This window comes from Scardinius erythrophthalmus (genome assembly GCF_964197995.2).
Source record: "Scardinius erythrophthalmus genome assembly, chromosome: 5".
Taxonomy (NCBI): domain Eukaryota; kingdom Metazoa; phylum Chordata; class Actinopteri; order Cypriniformes; family Leuciscidae; genus Scardinius; species Scardinius erythrophthalmus.
Window position 1 is genome coordinate 9,493,033 of NC_138225.1, and position 13,252 is coordinate 9,506,284.

General features: G+C 42.7%; 1 protein-coding gene across 3 annotated transcripts in view; it reads right to left on the reverse strand.

Annotated features, from left to right (window-relative positions):
- Positions 1–13,252, reverse strand: part of tet3 (tet methylcytosine dioxygenase 3) — a 31,781-nt gene that overhangs the window by 10,825 nt on the left and 7,704 nt on the right. For 2 of the 3 annotated variants that reach the window (XM_081365615.1, XM_081365616.1), the window contains exons 3-4: positions 2,453–5,372; positions 864–954 (exon numbers count right to left, since the gene is read on the reverse strand). In XM_081365615.1, the coding sequence (XP_081221741.1) occupies positions 864–954; positions 2,453–5,324 (2,963 nt within the window). In that variant the 5' untranslated portion in view covers positions 5,325–5,372. Of the gene's footprint in view, positions 1–863; positions 955–2,452; positions 5,373–7,673; positions 8,055–13,252 lie in introns of those variants that run through there. The other variant, XM_081365617.1, reaches the window with a different exon arrangement.

The window sequence follows — 13,252 nt, forward strand, 5'->3', positions numbered from 1 at the left end:
TATCTGGAAAAACAACAACTACAGGATACTCATTGCTTCAAGTTTTAATATATAACCTTTTTATATACCCCACCATTTTTATCACTTCACCACCTCCTTCTTTGATTTCCTCTAAATTCTTTCTCTCTTCCCCTGCTATTCATTGTCTTTCTATCTCCCTGTCTCTCCCTTGTGTCAATCTGCTGATGCCAATATTTCCTGTTACTCCTGTTGGATTCTGGGTCAGGAATTCCCTGGGGACAAGATCATAGAGAAGGAAGGTGGGAGGAGGGGAAGGGGAGAGCAAACGGCAGAAAAGGGAGATGCTTATCCTAGGCTGGTTAAGAATCTGTTGCCAGGATCCAACTGCCAGAGCTTCCAAACAACTCTCACAGAACAATGAAAGGGTCACTAGGGAACTCTTAAAGCAAATGACGTAGGATCAGCAGTATTCCTCTGTGGTTTCAGAAGTTTAATAACTTCTGGTTTAAACAGTAGAAAAATATATTGTAATCTATAAATGGATTTTCATTTGAGTTTGTCTCATTGAATGTGCATGACAATATTTTCTGACTTTTTTTTTTTTTTCCGGTTAACATTTTACCTAAAAAAAGAACAAGACAAAAAAGGCAATTGCAAGAGTAAAAGCAAGCAGACTGACCATTAAATTCAACATTCAAACTAGTTTCTTCAGCTAATTCCATTGTTTTAATAGTAGATCAAGAAAGTAAAAAAAAAAAACTTGATTTTAAAGTAGGATCCCACATGGTCCTTACATGTCCTGCAGGTTGTGTTGGCAAACAAACATGCCCACAAAAAAAAATCTGTGGAGGAGACATTATGGTATGCAATAATGATTCAGAAAGCTGACTTGTGCATCTCACCTCTCTTCCATCAGTTTTCTGACTGAAGGTATGTCTGGCCCAGACCCCAAATGGTTGTAGTATGGGCCCTCGTCCTTTTCTAGGATTTGGTCTAAGAGAGACAGATAGTGAAAGAGAATGCAGGTTAAAGCATGGACACACTCTTTTACAATGATGGTTAATTCAGATGGCTAATGTGTAATTCCATTAGAACGATAGTATGAGTCAGTCATGTGTGTGGGTGAGCAAAAAGAGAGAAAGTCTTATGAAAAAAAGTGTTTGTGAGAAAAGAGAAACATCTAGTGGAGGCATACTTCCTGCTTACTCAGCAGTGTAAAATACCAACTGTACCAACAATACATGTAAGAATAGCTAACAAAATAGGAAAAACTGAGTAATTTTGAGAAGCACAGACTATGAGAGAGAAAAAAGATACAACAGTCAAAAATATATACTAGATATATTCTCCCATGTAAAAATCAGAACTGCTGAATGTACTACATATGGAACGTGTTTGGTGTGTTTGTAAGTTTCAAATGGCACTGGGTGTTCCCTGTGGTGTTGACGGAGTGCTATAAGGATTCACTATGGAAACCTCCCTTCTATTGTCCTTTGCTTTTAGTAACAGTCAAGCTCCAACAAGTGTTCAGGCACAGCTTACTACCCTTGCATGAACACTTTCTTAACTGATTTCTTTCATATTTGGAATTACATATCACACATATAATATGTTTCATATAATGAGGACAGCTTATTGGAATATCTTCAGTTGAAATTTGCAAATAATTCTTAGCTGTTGCAATGCAATCAAACAATGCAATAGGAAAAATTTCACACAGTTCACCAAAGCCTCTGAAATGACAAAATAAGAGATACAAGGGCTGAGCTGAGAGGTTGCAGACCATCTCTTCTCACCCTGTCCTCCCTAGTCCCTCCCTTCTTTGATGTCTAGCCACAGTATATCATATGATATATGAGCAGACTCTCTTCATTGTTACTGCCTCCTTTGGAAAACTAGCTGTACTCACTGTACCAATAGCCTGAACATAGACAGAAGGCACTGCACTGCACTGGCCCAAAGAATTACAATGGGCTCCTTTCTTTAAAACTATTGTTCATCTGCAAGAGGCACAGAGAACAGACTGCAGAGCAATGCACGGCCCCTGATAGAGCGCACATTCTCAGACATGGCCGAACACTACCCTGAGAAATGTGCTGATGCAGAAATTATGTGATGAAAAAGAAACATTTTGGTCTTCCTGAAGGGAATTTTGATGATCAATTTAGTCTATGTTGTAGTCTATTGGAATAACCTTAATCCTAACATATACTGGTAATAAAGCTAACTGCAATGAAGCTAAACTATATTAAAATATAAATTGAGCTGAAAAATGTCAGTGGTTAAAATAAAGCAAAAAGATAAGGTTAGGTGGGTTAGCTATGCGAGGCTCATAGCCTTATCAGTAGACTGAAAGGGGATCTGGGGTGATGTGCTATAGTGTCACAAAATCTCAATGTCTGTTTATCTGCTTTTTTATTCTGTTTGATAATATAAGTGTTCTTTCCCAGTTTGGTCCAATTTTTTTTTTGCTGAATTCTCTCACACTTACCTACGCAGTCACAGATGGGAAAATCAGGTTGGGAATTTTTCCCAGGTGTATCCAGTAGGCTTTTGGTGGGAGTGTCCAGGTAGCGCAATGGTGACTCAAGAAAACCTTTAAGTGAAGGGGAGGAGGGAAAGCTATCCTTGGTGGGAGTATTCAAATCATCCCCCTCTCCGTCTGTAGAGAAACATGCAGTTGTGGAAAGCACAGTCACGCCACCAGATGACTCAATCTTTATACGTTTAGTTGGAGGGGAGAAAGGTGTGATGAAGGGGTGCTGTCGCTCCAGAAATGCATCCTTAGCTACAGACAGGAGCTGCCCAGAAGGTTTCACATCCACCTCACATTCCTCACTTTCCTGTTTGACAGTACAGAGCTCCTCAGATGACAATGATGTTTTTTCTTTCAGTCTTTCAGTCATGTCCTTTTGACCTTCATCCATGGGCTCAGACTCATTTGTGGGAACAGGAGGGCAGTTAACTGGCTGCTTTGGGGATGGTGACTCGGGTCTGGTTTGTCCTGAGTTTAGTTGTGACTCGGTCACCACTGGCTGAGCAGGGCCATTCTCTGGGGTCTCTGCTGCAGAAGCTGAGGAAATGGTGTCCCCAAACTCCTCCTCAAACTGGCGAATAAGCTCTTCAAATTTTGGATCTAGGTTACTGAGGCCAGCCAGAGAAGGAATTGGCTGTGTTGTAGAGGTTTGAGGCGTGATACTGGTTGTTGGGATGCTGTCATTTGGCCCTGCTGGGCCTGAGCAAGCTATCACCTTCTGGGTGGATGGTGCTAGAACTGACACAGGGGTAGAAGAAAAATGAGTATTTTCAGAGATAGGTGCACTACTGCTATTCAAAATTGATTCCTGAGATTGAGCTGGAGCTGGGTGGCTCTCAGCCACCTGAGAGGGGGGAAGCCCAGCTTCCATGCCTGGTAGAGATGGAACAAGCTGAGAGAGGGATGGTGCATATCCTGGGGAGATGAAGGGAGGTTTCGATATTGTAATCTGTTTCTGTGGGAGAAAAGTTGGCTGGGAAGCTTTCTGTTTATGCTTCTTGATAACAATCTGTTTGGGTTTTGGTAGAGGTGTGCCTAGTGGACCAAATAGCCCACCCACTGACTGCTTGAGAAGAGGAGAACTTTGAGCACCCTTTTTCTTTTTGGGTTCTTTGTGCTCCTGTTTGATGGTTACAGGACCCTCTGGAATAGACTGTGGCCACCATTTACGAAGGTTCTGACAAGCCATGGGGGCTAACGGACTAAAGGCAGGAGGATTAGAGAAGAGGTTACGTTTATGATGAAGGTGCTGCTGTAGTGCTGCCTGAGTTGAGTGCCTAATGGTGGGTGAAAACTGCTGACCCTGGAATGGCTGCTGGCCATTTACCATCCCCTCCTGGCCCATGACTGCACATCCTGAGCCCAGGTACTCCTTTGTGTCTGCCTCCTGCTTGATGTGAGGCATCCCAGCAAGGCTGCCCTTGCGACCATCCTGCAAGCTGGGGTGAAGGAGTGGGAACTTGAAGGCTGAGTTGGTGTACTTTCCACCGGTGTCTCCAAGGAGTTGCTTTAGCTCGGACACTGGGTCACTGCTGCCTTGGGATGGATTTACAAAACGAAGCTGGGACTCTGTGTTCTCCATCATCCATGGGTTCCGGGGGGAGCTTCTCTCGCAGCTTCCAGCTGTGCCCTGGTTCCACTGCTGGGGTCGGGGATTGGGGGAGGATGGGTGTATGCTTGAAAATGGGGACTTGGAGGATGGGTATGGGGAAGCATAGTGAGATGAGTTAGGTGCAGGGGCCTCACCCTGAGACTGAGGTCTCTTCTGCTCCCAAGATGATACCTCCTTGGGGTAACGTCCTGAAGGGATGGATTGTGGCATAGCAGAGGAGGAAAAAAAAGGACCAGATGATGAAGAGACCACTTGTGGCATACTCTGGGGGTAGGAGGTTGGCAGATGCTGATGGTGATTTGCAGGTGAAGATTCGCCTGGAGGAACAACAGTTTGTGGGACAGTGGCAGACAACTGGGTCAGAGCCTCAATTGCAATGGCTGTTTGCAAACTAACATTTCTTTCCTTGGCTATGGACAGAACACTAGGGGAGCAGGGAATAGGTGCTGGTGGGCCAAAGGGTCTGGGAGCAGAAGACTGGTTAACAAGGGGCTGTGGATTTGTGTCTTGCATACACAAGAGGTTACCTCCACATTGTTGTGGTTGGGATTGAGAATAGCGATGCTGTGCATGTGGCTGTGGAGGAGCACCCGTGATCTTACAGGAACCTTTATCCTGGGAGTTAGCCACCATTTTGATTTGCTTCTCCAGCCACTCCAGGTAGTCAGGGCAGTCTGGGCCATCACAATCACAGTTAGGTGGCTTATGGCCATGACGGGCCTTGCTCAGTGCTGCCTGAAGAGTGTTTAGATCTTCAGGGGGGCACAACTCACCATCCACACCTTTCTTTCTGGCCTCCTCACCTCCATTAGACATTTCCTGATGGAACCTTTCATACAGCTGAGCTGTAGGAGTCTGAGAAGTTTGATGGTTGGTGTAAGGTGGCAGTGAGCCAACAGTAGCAGAAAAGGCCACCAGGGTTCGTGCATCCTCCATATCCACATCATTCACTGGAGTGCTGGCATTTTGGCCACTCCAAGCACCCTGTTGAGATTCAGGACTTGAAGACTTCCCAGCTTGCTCAGGGACCCAGCCTGGTGTCTGGGAAATACATCCAGCCCCCTCATGGTAGTTGTGCTGGTGTTGCTCCCTGGCCACACCCCTGACTTCTTCATCACAAATATTTTCTTCATTTGCTGCATGTTTGCTAAGCCCATTAGGCAGTTCATGGTTTAACATGCCTTCTTCCAGGCGATCATGGGACCCAATTTCCATCTGTCCTCTTCCTCTGGGGCCATCCACTGAACCCACCACAGAAACAGTCTGTGGAAGAGCAAAAAACACAAATTACTTGACAATTTAGCAAACTGACAGTTTACTTATATGTATTGAGTGTGTGTATCCTTTTCAAACCTTTTAAACTATTCTCAAACCTTTTGTATCAACTATGTGTTATGCATTGATTACATAAAAAAATATAGGGCAAATACTATTTTAATTTATTAATTGCAGACTAATTCAAACAAACATCATAGCATTTTGTCCTGGAATAGTGACATAATCATTGACCTTTATTAACTAAACAACATACTCTGACCTGTTGGACTGATTCATCTTGGTATTCTCAGTAAAGTTGCTGCCTGATTTGAGAGATGACTACATAATACTTTGTCCCATGGAGATCACTGAGTTGTCTTATGTTCTTCTTTTGCTCTCTCTTTGTCTTTTTTTCTCTGCTCGCAAGAAAACACATTCCGCAAAGAGAACATAAAATTGCTTATCGCTGTATTGTCTAATTTAATTTGTCATTGGGCAGATGCTACTAAAATAACCTGAGCCTACCTGTACATTTTTCAAGGTCACAATGAAGACTGCTTCAACCAGATCAACTGTCCCATGCAAATACAACCCCATATTTACAATTACAATACAACTGGTAATGCCAAAGTAAACATACTGAGAAACACTTCCTGGTTCCTGGTTTGCAAATATCCTCTTTGCTGGTCTCTATTGTGCTTTTTATCTTGAAAGGGTTAAATGAATGTTGTGGAAACTCTGAACTGGCTCCAGATAAGTTAAAGAGCAATATCACCATGCAACCATTTTGTGACACTTTTAAGTGATTATGTATCTCTAAAACACACCATATTATTATACACTTATGTAAATGATTTGTATAATGCCTTCAGTGTTCAGTGCCTCTTTCTATGTGAAAGAGTGGATGAAATTAAAACCTGTTTACTGCACAGAAGACAAACACAGAGAACTTTGTCCATCGTGAAAGCATATCTTAGAAAAGAGGACCTTGTGGTTTTATCACGTTAACTAAATAAATAAAAAACACCCATGAAAAAAAAAACCACTAACATACATAACTCTGTCTTTTCGTCGTAAGCAGTAATTCTGTAGAAGCATCTACAATATTTGACTATAATAAATTTTTTTCCATTAAATGAAGTTGTTTAGACTGCGGAGACAAGACATGCATGTTCATAAGCACCCTTCTAATCTAATAGCTATGCAACTAAATGTCTTAACCTGTCTAAATGTTTAATAGCTCTGTAACTAAATGTCTAAATCTCGCTGATTGTGTCTTCATTGTGACAGGCCTTTACATGGGTTTTACTGATTGGCAAGCTGTTCATACACTTTGAATTCACCTTAACTGATGGTGCCTGTTCGGAACCCCATGGGCAGTGTGCCAGCCACTGAGCAGACTGTTTGTGTGTGTGTGTGTGTGTGTGTGTGTGTGTGTGTGTGTGTGTGTGTGTGTGTGTGTGTGTGTGTGTGTGTGTGTGTGTGTGTACGTGCATTTCAAAAGCATGTGTCAGACTAGTACCCCATTTACCAACAATGGTCACACTTCAACTCTTCAAAAAAGCTGAACCACACAATTGTTACAACAGGCTATTTTTCCTCTTTTCAGTGATGCAATAAGCACCCACGTGCATACCATCACGCAGAAAACTTTCACAGTATAGTCTTAGTGCCACCGCAGAGTTCACTAGAACACACTAACACGCAAAAAAAGCACAAAATAGTTGGTATTCTAAACAGAGAGTTGATTTACTACATGCGCCATGCAAGATGCGTATCAGATTTTTTGGATCAGTGACACATATATATGCCGTACACCTGCAAATACACACCTGTCTGACAGCAGAAAGCACGTGCTTAGGCAATTATCTGAGGCGTGCCAGGGCTTTGATCGCTGCCAAAACTCTCTCCCTCTTCTTACAGACACAGAGCTACTACTACTACCAAAACATTAACACGCCCAGCCAGAAGAGACTGTAAAACCGGTTTTACTCAGAAGTATGAGGTGCCCTTTAAACTCTATGTTGCATCTACTATGTCTCAGAAATTACACACAATTAACAGCTGTCTCAGAGGTTGACAGCACAATGCAAAAAACAAAAACAAACAAACAAACAAAAAACAAAAAAAACAAAAACAGAGAGTGCGGATGGGGTTTAAAGCCTAATAGTAGACAGCTGAACACGGTAAGACACACAACACCCCCCCTCCCCTTCCCGTTCCCCCGTACTCCGGTGTCTTTCACAATCAAAATACAAAGCTCAAGCATACAGAGAGAGAGAAATTAACAGATTGGCGTCTACTCACAGTGGTCTAGCTGTACCAATAACGTTGCTGGAGAGACAAAGGTGGGAAATGTGGACAAGAAAGTGCATGGAATACAGCTTTCAAGACAGTGCCAAATAAAAAAAAAAGAAGAAGAAGAAGCCAGCTGGTGGAAATCCACTATGGGTACTTTCTCTTTCAGTCTTTCTTTCTTTCTTTATTTCTTTCTCTCCCTCTCTTCTCAGTCAGCCAGGCAGTGCGGCACACGGACGCACACACACGCACGCACGCACGCACTCTGTCATACACACCTCCCCCACGCACACACACACTCGCTCTGTTTCTCTTCCTATCGCCACTGTCGTTTCTCTCTTTCTCCCTCTCTCATTATGTCTCTCTGCTCCTCCCTTCCCTTTTTCTATATTCTCCTTCTTCTTTCTGCTTTTTGCATTCACCGTCTGCTTTGCCTTACAGCCCCCACCTCTCTCTCTCTCTCTCTCTCTCTCTCTCTCTCTCTCTCTTTCATTTGCTCGTTCACTCCCTCCCCCCTCCCTCATTTTCTCCCTCCCTTCGTTTTCCTCCTCCCCCTCCTCTTTTCTGTGTGTGCAGAGTGAGAGAGGCCATTATCTGAGCCACACTGGGCACGTACGATGGAATGGTGGATAGTGCAGGAAATACAGCTGCTGCAAAGCGTAGAGAGCAAGAGAAAGCACGAGAGGCAGACTGGATGGCTACTGTGCTAAATAAAGCACATGAACACATATGAACACAGATCGCAGAGATGAAATATGAAAGCAGAGATGCATGCAAAACAAAAATGAGCAGCTATATTATTGTAGAGGTGTTTTGGTCTCCATAAGATGGAGGCTGCAGCGGTTAAATGCAGACGTCTACTCAGTCATCACACAGCAGCTGCCATTCAGTGTTTAAGAATAATACCAAAAAAAAAAAGAAAGGGAAATAAATGGCTCTGATATATTTATTCCTGTCATTATAGTGCCGTGCTCAATAATTCACAGTCTATTTGAACTCTTTATTGACATGAGCTTTATATTGCAAAACACCATAAGACGTTGATTTCGAACAGATGATAGCTGGCAGAAGATGCTTACAGACAAAACATATACAAGTGCTGCTGCTTAAACCAAATCATGTGAGACTGTCAAACCGTGAAAGGAATGGCAGTCATCTACATCATATACGAAGCATATACATGGGTGCGCTTATATAGACCACAGATATAAGAGTCAAGCAGCAGCAAACAAGTCTTGAAGCCGAGAAACACAGGATGTGAGAGGGAAAGCACAGCGACTGTCAGAAGCAACCACAAGGTACAGGGAGGTTAACGGGAACCGCAGAGAAATAGGAAGCTCAAAGTTTTGAGGGAAAAGACAACGAACGACATAACACACATGCGTTTATGCACAATTTTGCTGCTATTGAACTATTTTGACTTGTCGATGGTGTTTATTCTGCTCGGAAGCGAGGCAGCGTGACGAGGTGCTATTGCAGCGATACAGAAGGGGCAATGTTCGTGTGCGGGACTCAAGGCTAGGGAAGAGCAGAAGATAGATACCACGATGGTAAGTGAGTGTTCAGTGTAAAAGACGAATTTGCTTTCATTCTCGCAGTCTTAATCGTGTTCTGTTTTCCCTTTTCTGAGGCACTCTTGCGCTTTCTTTCCTTCCTAAACACTTTGTTTCATGCCAACCCATCTCTTTGAACTCCGAAGCTTCTCAGCTGGGTCTCTCACGCTCGCTCTTTTGCTGGCATCTTTTCTATCTTTACCTCTCCCTTTTCTCCATGAGCTTATTTTTGTACTCGTTCTGTTCAGAGAAAAACATGGCAATCGTCTTTGACAGTCGCCAGAAAGCCCCTCGGTAGAATCGCTTTTGTATTAGGAGGGTGCGATCACACACTGCGTAACACGCAATTTGTATTAACCCGCATAACCTCTTGCCATGTCCGCAACTCTCTCGTTTTGTCGTCTTTCCTTCTGATCAGTGTCTTTCTCTCCCGCTCGCTCTCTTGCTGTTGAGTCCTGCCAGTTGGATCGCCACCATCAACACAGTGAAGGCAAGGCAACCCCATGGACAAACATACACAGACCCAAAGCCCGAGTGGAGAGGTAAAGTGCAGTCACCAGCGGAGGAGAAGTGCGTGAATGAGAGAGAGGGAAAACGGAGAGTGGGAACCGTTATGACGTTGCAGTTGCGTCACCACAATCATTCAATGCTCCCAGTCGGCGATAGAGGGCTGGGCAGATGTGTCATAACACAAAATGTAGATGTGCCTCCCCTTACACACATACACATTGGCCCGTCTAAGCGTAATCCCTCACTCCTTTCAGCGTGACACAGCAGTTCTTGTGCCCTGTAGTAACCTCACCCTTCCTATTGCAAGTTACGGCGCATCTATGCTGAGAGGAGCGAAACCGGAGCACTAACAAAATATTCAGCAATGCGGAGCTGACATAACACTGATTACATGGCAACATTCCTACAAGCGTTATTTTGTTAAGCCACAAGGTGTCTTTGGACTTTATTTATCAGGTGAATGATTTGTGCCAATATTTGTTAATGCTGACGAACAATGAACCTTTAACACGCCATAAATAGACATAAATCAGGTGAACCGACACAATTTAAGCATGTACACATGCAAACAAACATACACACATTTAAAGGGATAGTTCGCCCAAAAATGAAAATTCTATCATCATTCACTCACCCTCATGTCGTAACAAACCTCTATGATTGACCTTCTGTAAAACAGCATTGGACCCCACTGACTTTCATTGTATGAACAAAAAAACAAAAACTGAACTTTGTAAATGTTCATACAGGTTTGGAACAACTTGAGGTCAGTGAATAATGACAGAATTATCATTTTTGGGTGAACTGTCACTTTAACAAACTTTCTTCTCACCTAGATGTAAGACGTGACAAGCTGGTTGCTAATATTGAAAGACAAAAATGATACAGACCTGTCCCATATAATCAGCTCTACTAAACCAAACAGGAAAATCTTGATTCTTCACAAGTAAACCCAGGGGACCTTTGCTTCTACATCACAGTAAATGCCTGAGATGTCTTGTGTCTTTTAAAATATGAGAAATCTAAACCAAGCAAGCCACAAACATCCACAGTGTCACAAGACAACTGATCATTGATCCAAACACAAGAGACACGGGGGATGTGAAACTAAACAGGTCTCAGAAAGACCACGGTAATACACGGAAAGATTTGGCATTTCAACAAGATCCAAAAGGTCACCACTAAATGCTCTTTCTAGCAAGTTACTACTCATCAGATGAGTCTCACCTGAATCTTAAACCATCATTAGAATACAAGATGTGCAAGGTCAAACTTAAGAAATGAGAGTCGTTGACCTACTACCACTAGACAGGAACTGAAATTCGCTACTAGGCAGATGCAGCTTGCTGTGGCAGTTAGCCTGTAACAACTATGAACAGACATCGTGTTTGAGGGCACAACATTGATAGAGTATGCATGGGATTAGTGATAAATTATACTGATAGATTGGCCAGGCTGATTTTGAGAATACTGACCAGTAACAGTTATACATTTACATTCAATGAAAAAGTTCATTTTAGCAAGTCTGGGTTTCAACTACCAAGTCTTAGGAAAACAGCACAAATAATTAAACAATGATTTCCAATTCTTTACCAGCAACATCTAAAGAATACTCATGTTTGATTAGGAACTCAGTTTAAGAATGCTCATTCTCAGATTTGCAAGTTCTCTGAAAAACAATGACTGACACCTTAGTTGTTACGGCATTTGATGATTTACGGTCTTTTTGTCTTTTGGTTCATCAGTGTAGAGTGACTCATCCGTTACTCACAATCACCCACATTCACCAAAAAGGGAGAAAAAAAAATAATCAAACCCCCACCCACACAAAACCACCTACAGAAAAAACAGAAAGAAACACACACACCCATAGGAAACAAGCAAACACATGAACACACACAAGGATTCAAACATTTCTGTGAAATAACTCGAAGCATGTGAGGTTGAATATATTATTACAGTGCACAGTGTTTTAGGATGGAATGTATAGATTCTAAATAGTGCATTTTAAGTATTCTGTATACATCTACAGGAAACAAACAGTTACATTAACTGGATTAGAATAAAGAAAGATAACGGTTTCATCTTGTTTGGTCTGCTTAAGCACAGTTTTCCAAAAGCCTAGTATCCCCAAAGAAAATTCCAACATTTCAGGAAGAGTGTAGACAAGAATTAAAAAAAAAGGTAACAAAGCCAACTTTACTTTAAAACACAGCAGTCTTTTTATCTATCACAACAAGTTTATCCACACTCCCTTTCCATCTCTCTCACAAACCCTCCCTCCCTTTCATTATCTATATTTGTTTACTAAACCTCTCCCTCCAGTCCAGAGCCGAACCTCTTTCACATGAACAGATAAAACATGCCTGCGCTAAACTAGGGGCCCAACGAGAGGCTAAACCATGGAAGAGTTTCAAACATGCTTTCTAAGAAATGTATATGACTGCGTGTGAGGGCACACGCACACGCACACACTAAAACGAATGCAGAACACTTGCACGCGTACATGCTAATGCAAATAAGCTTAGGGTCACTGAGTGCATTAGGTCTGGGGCAGATCATGAATGGTACAGACAGTCATTGAGACTATCAAGGCGTCTACTTCTGTTTCTCTTGACTTACCTTTCCATTTTTTCCAATCTTCTTTGTAATTCCCATTTCTTTATTTTTGTATTTCTTTAGTTCTACCTATTGTTCTCATCCCCCCAACATTTAACTACCTCCCTCCCTCCCTCCCTCCCTCCCTCGTCCTCTTTCTTTATGCGTGCACCTTATTTTTGGCATCCCCTGACGTGATGCCTCTTTTTTGGGGGCAAGGCTGGTAGGTCTGTGAGGTGTAGGACGTTGAATGTAAATCAACATGAATGTCTGTGTGTGTCTGTGTGTTGAATGTCTGTGTGTGCGTGTCATAATTCGTCCTGCCTGACACATGGCACATGCAAGTCAGCACGCACAACTCAGCTGAGAGCCCCCTCCTCATTTTACCCCACAAATACTCACAAAAGGAAAGAGAGAGACAGACCAAGAGAAAGAGAGAGAGGGGGAGAAAGTGAGGGGAAGCAAAGCAGAAAAGACAGGGAAAGGGGGGAAGGGAAGGGAAGGGAGGAGCGACCCTCATCACTCAGTAAGATGTTGGGAAAGGAGGAGGTATGAGACGGAGGAATAACACAGCCTAAAGAGTGGTCTTTGTGCAAGAAGTTTTGGAGGAGAAGGAAAAAAAACTGGTGAAATTCGATGAGGGGAATACAAGAGAGAGGAAAGCAGAAAATAGCAGACTGGTAAAGAGACGAAGGCTTGAAAGAGAAGAAGGACAGAGAGAATTGAAAGATAATCATGTTGAATGAGATAGATAGATGACATCATGCAGATCTCTTTCAAAATAGAAAGAAACCAGATCCATAACCCAGTCTAGGTTAGCTATATATTCTCAAATGGCTGAGAAATAATACATCAAATAATAAAAAAAGCCTCAAAACTCGATCTATGTTGGGCAAAAATCTGCCACTATTAACCCAAAAACCTTAT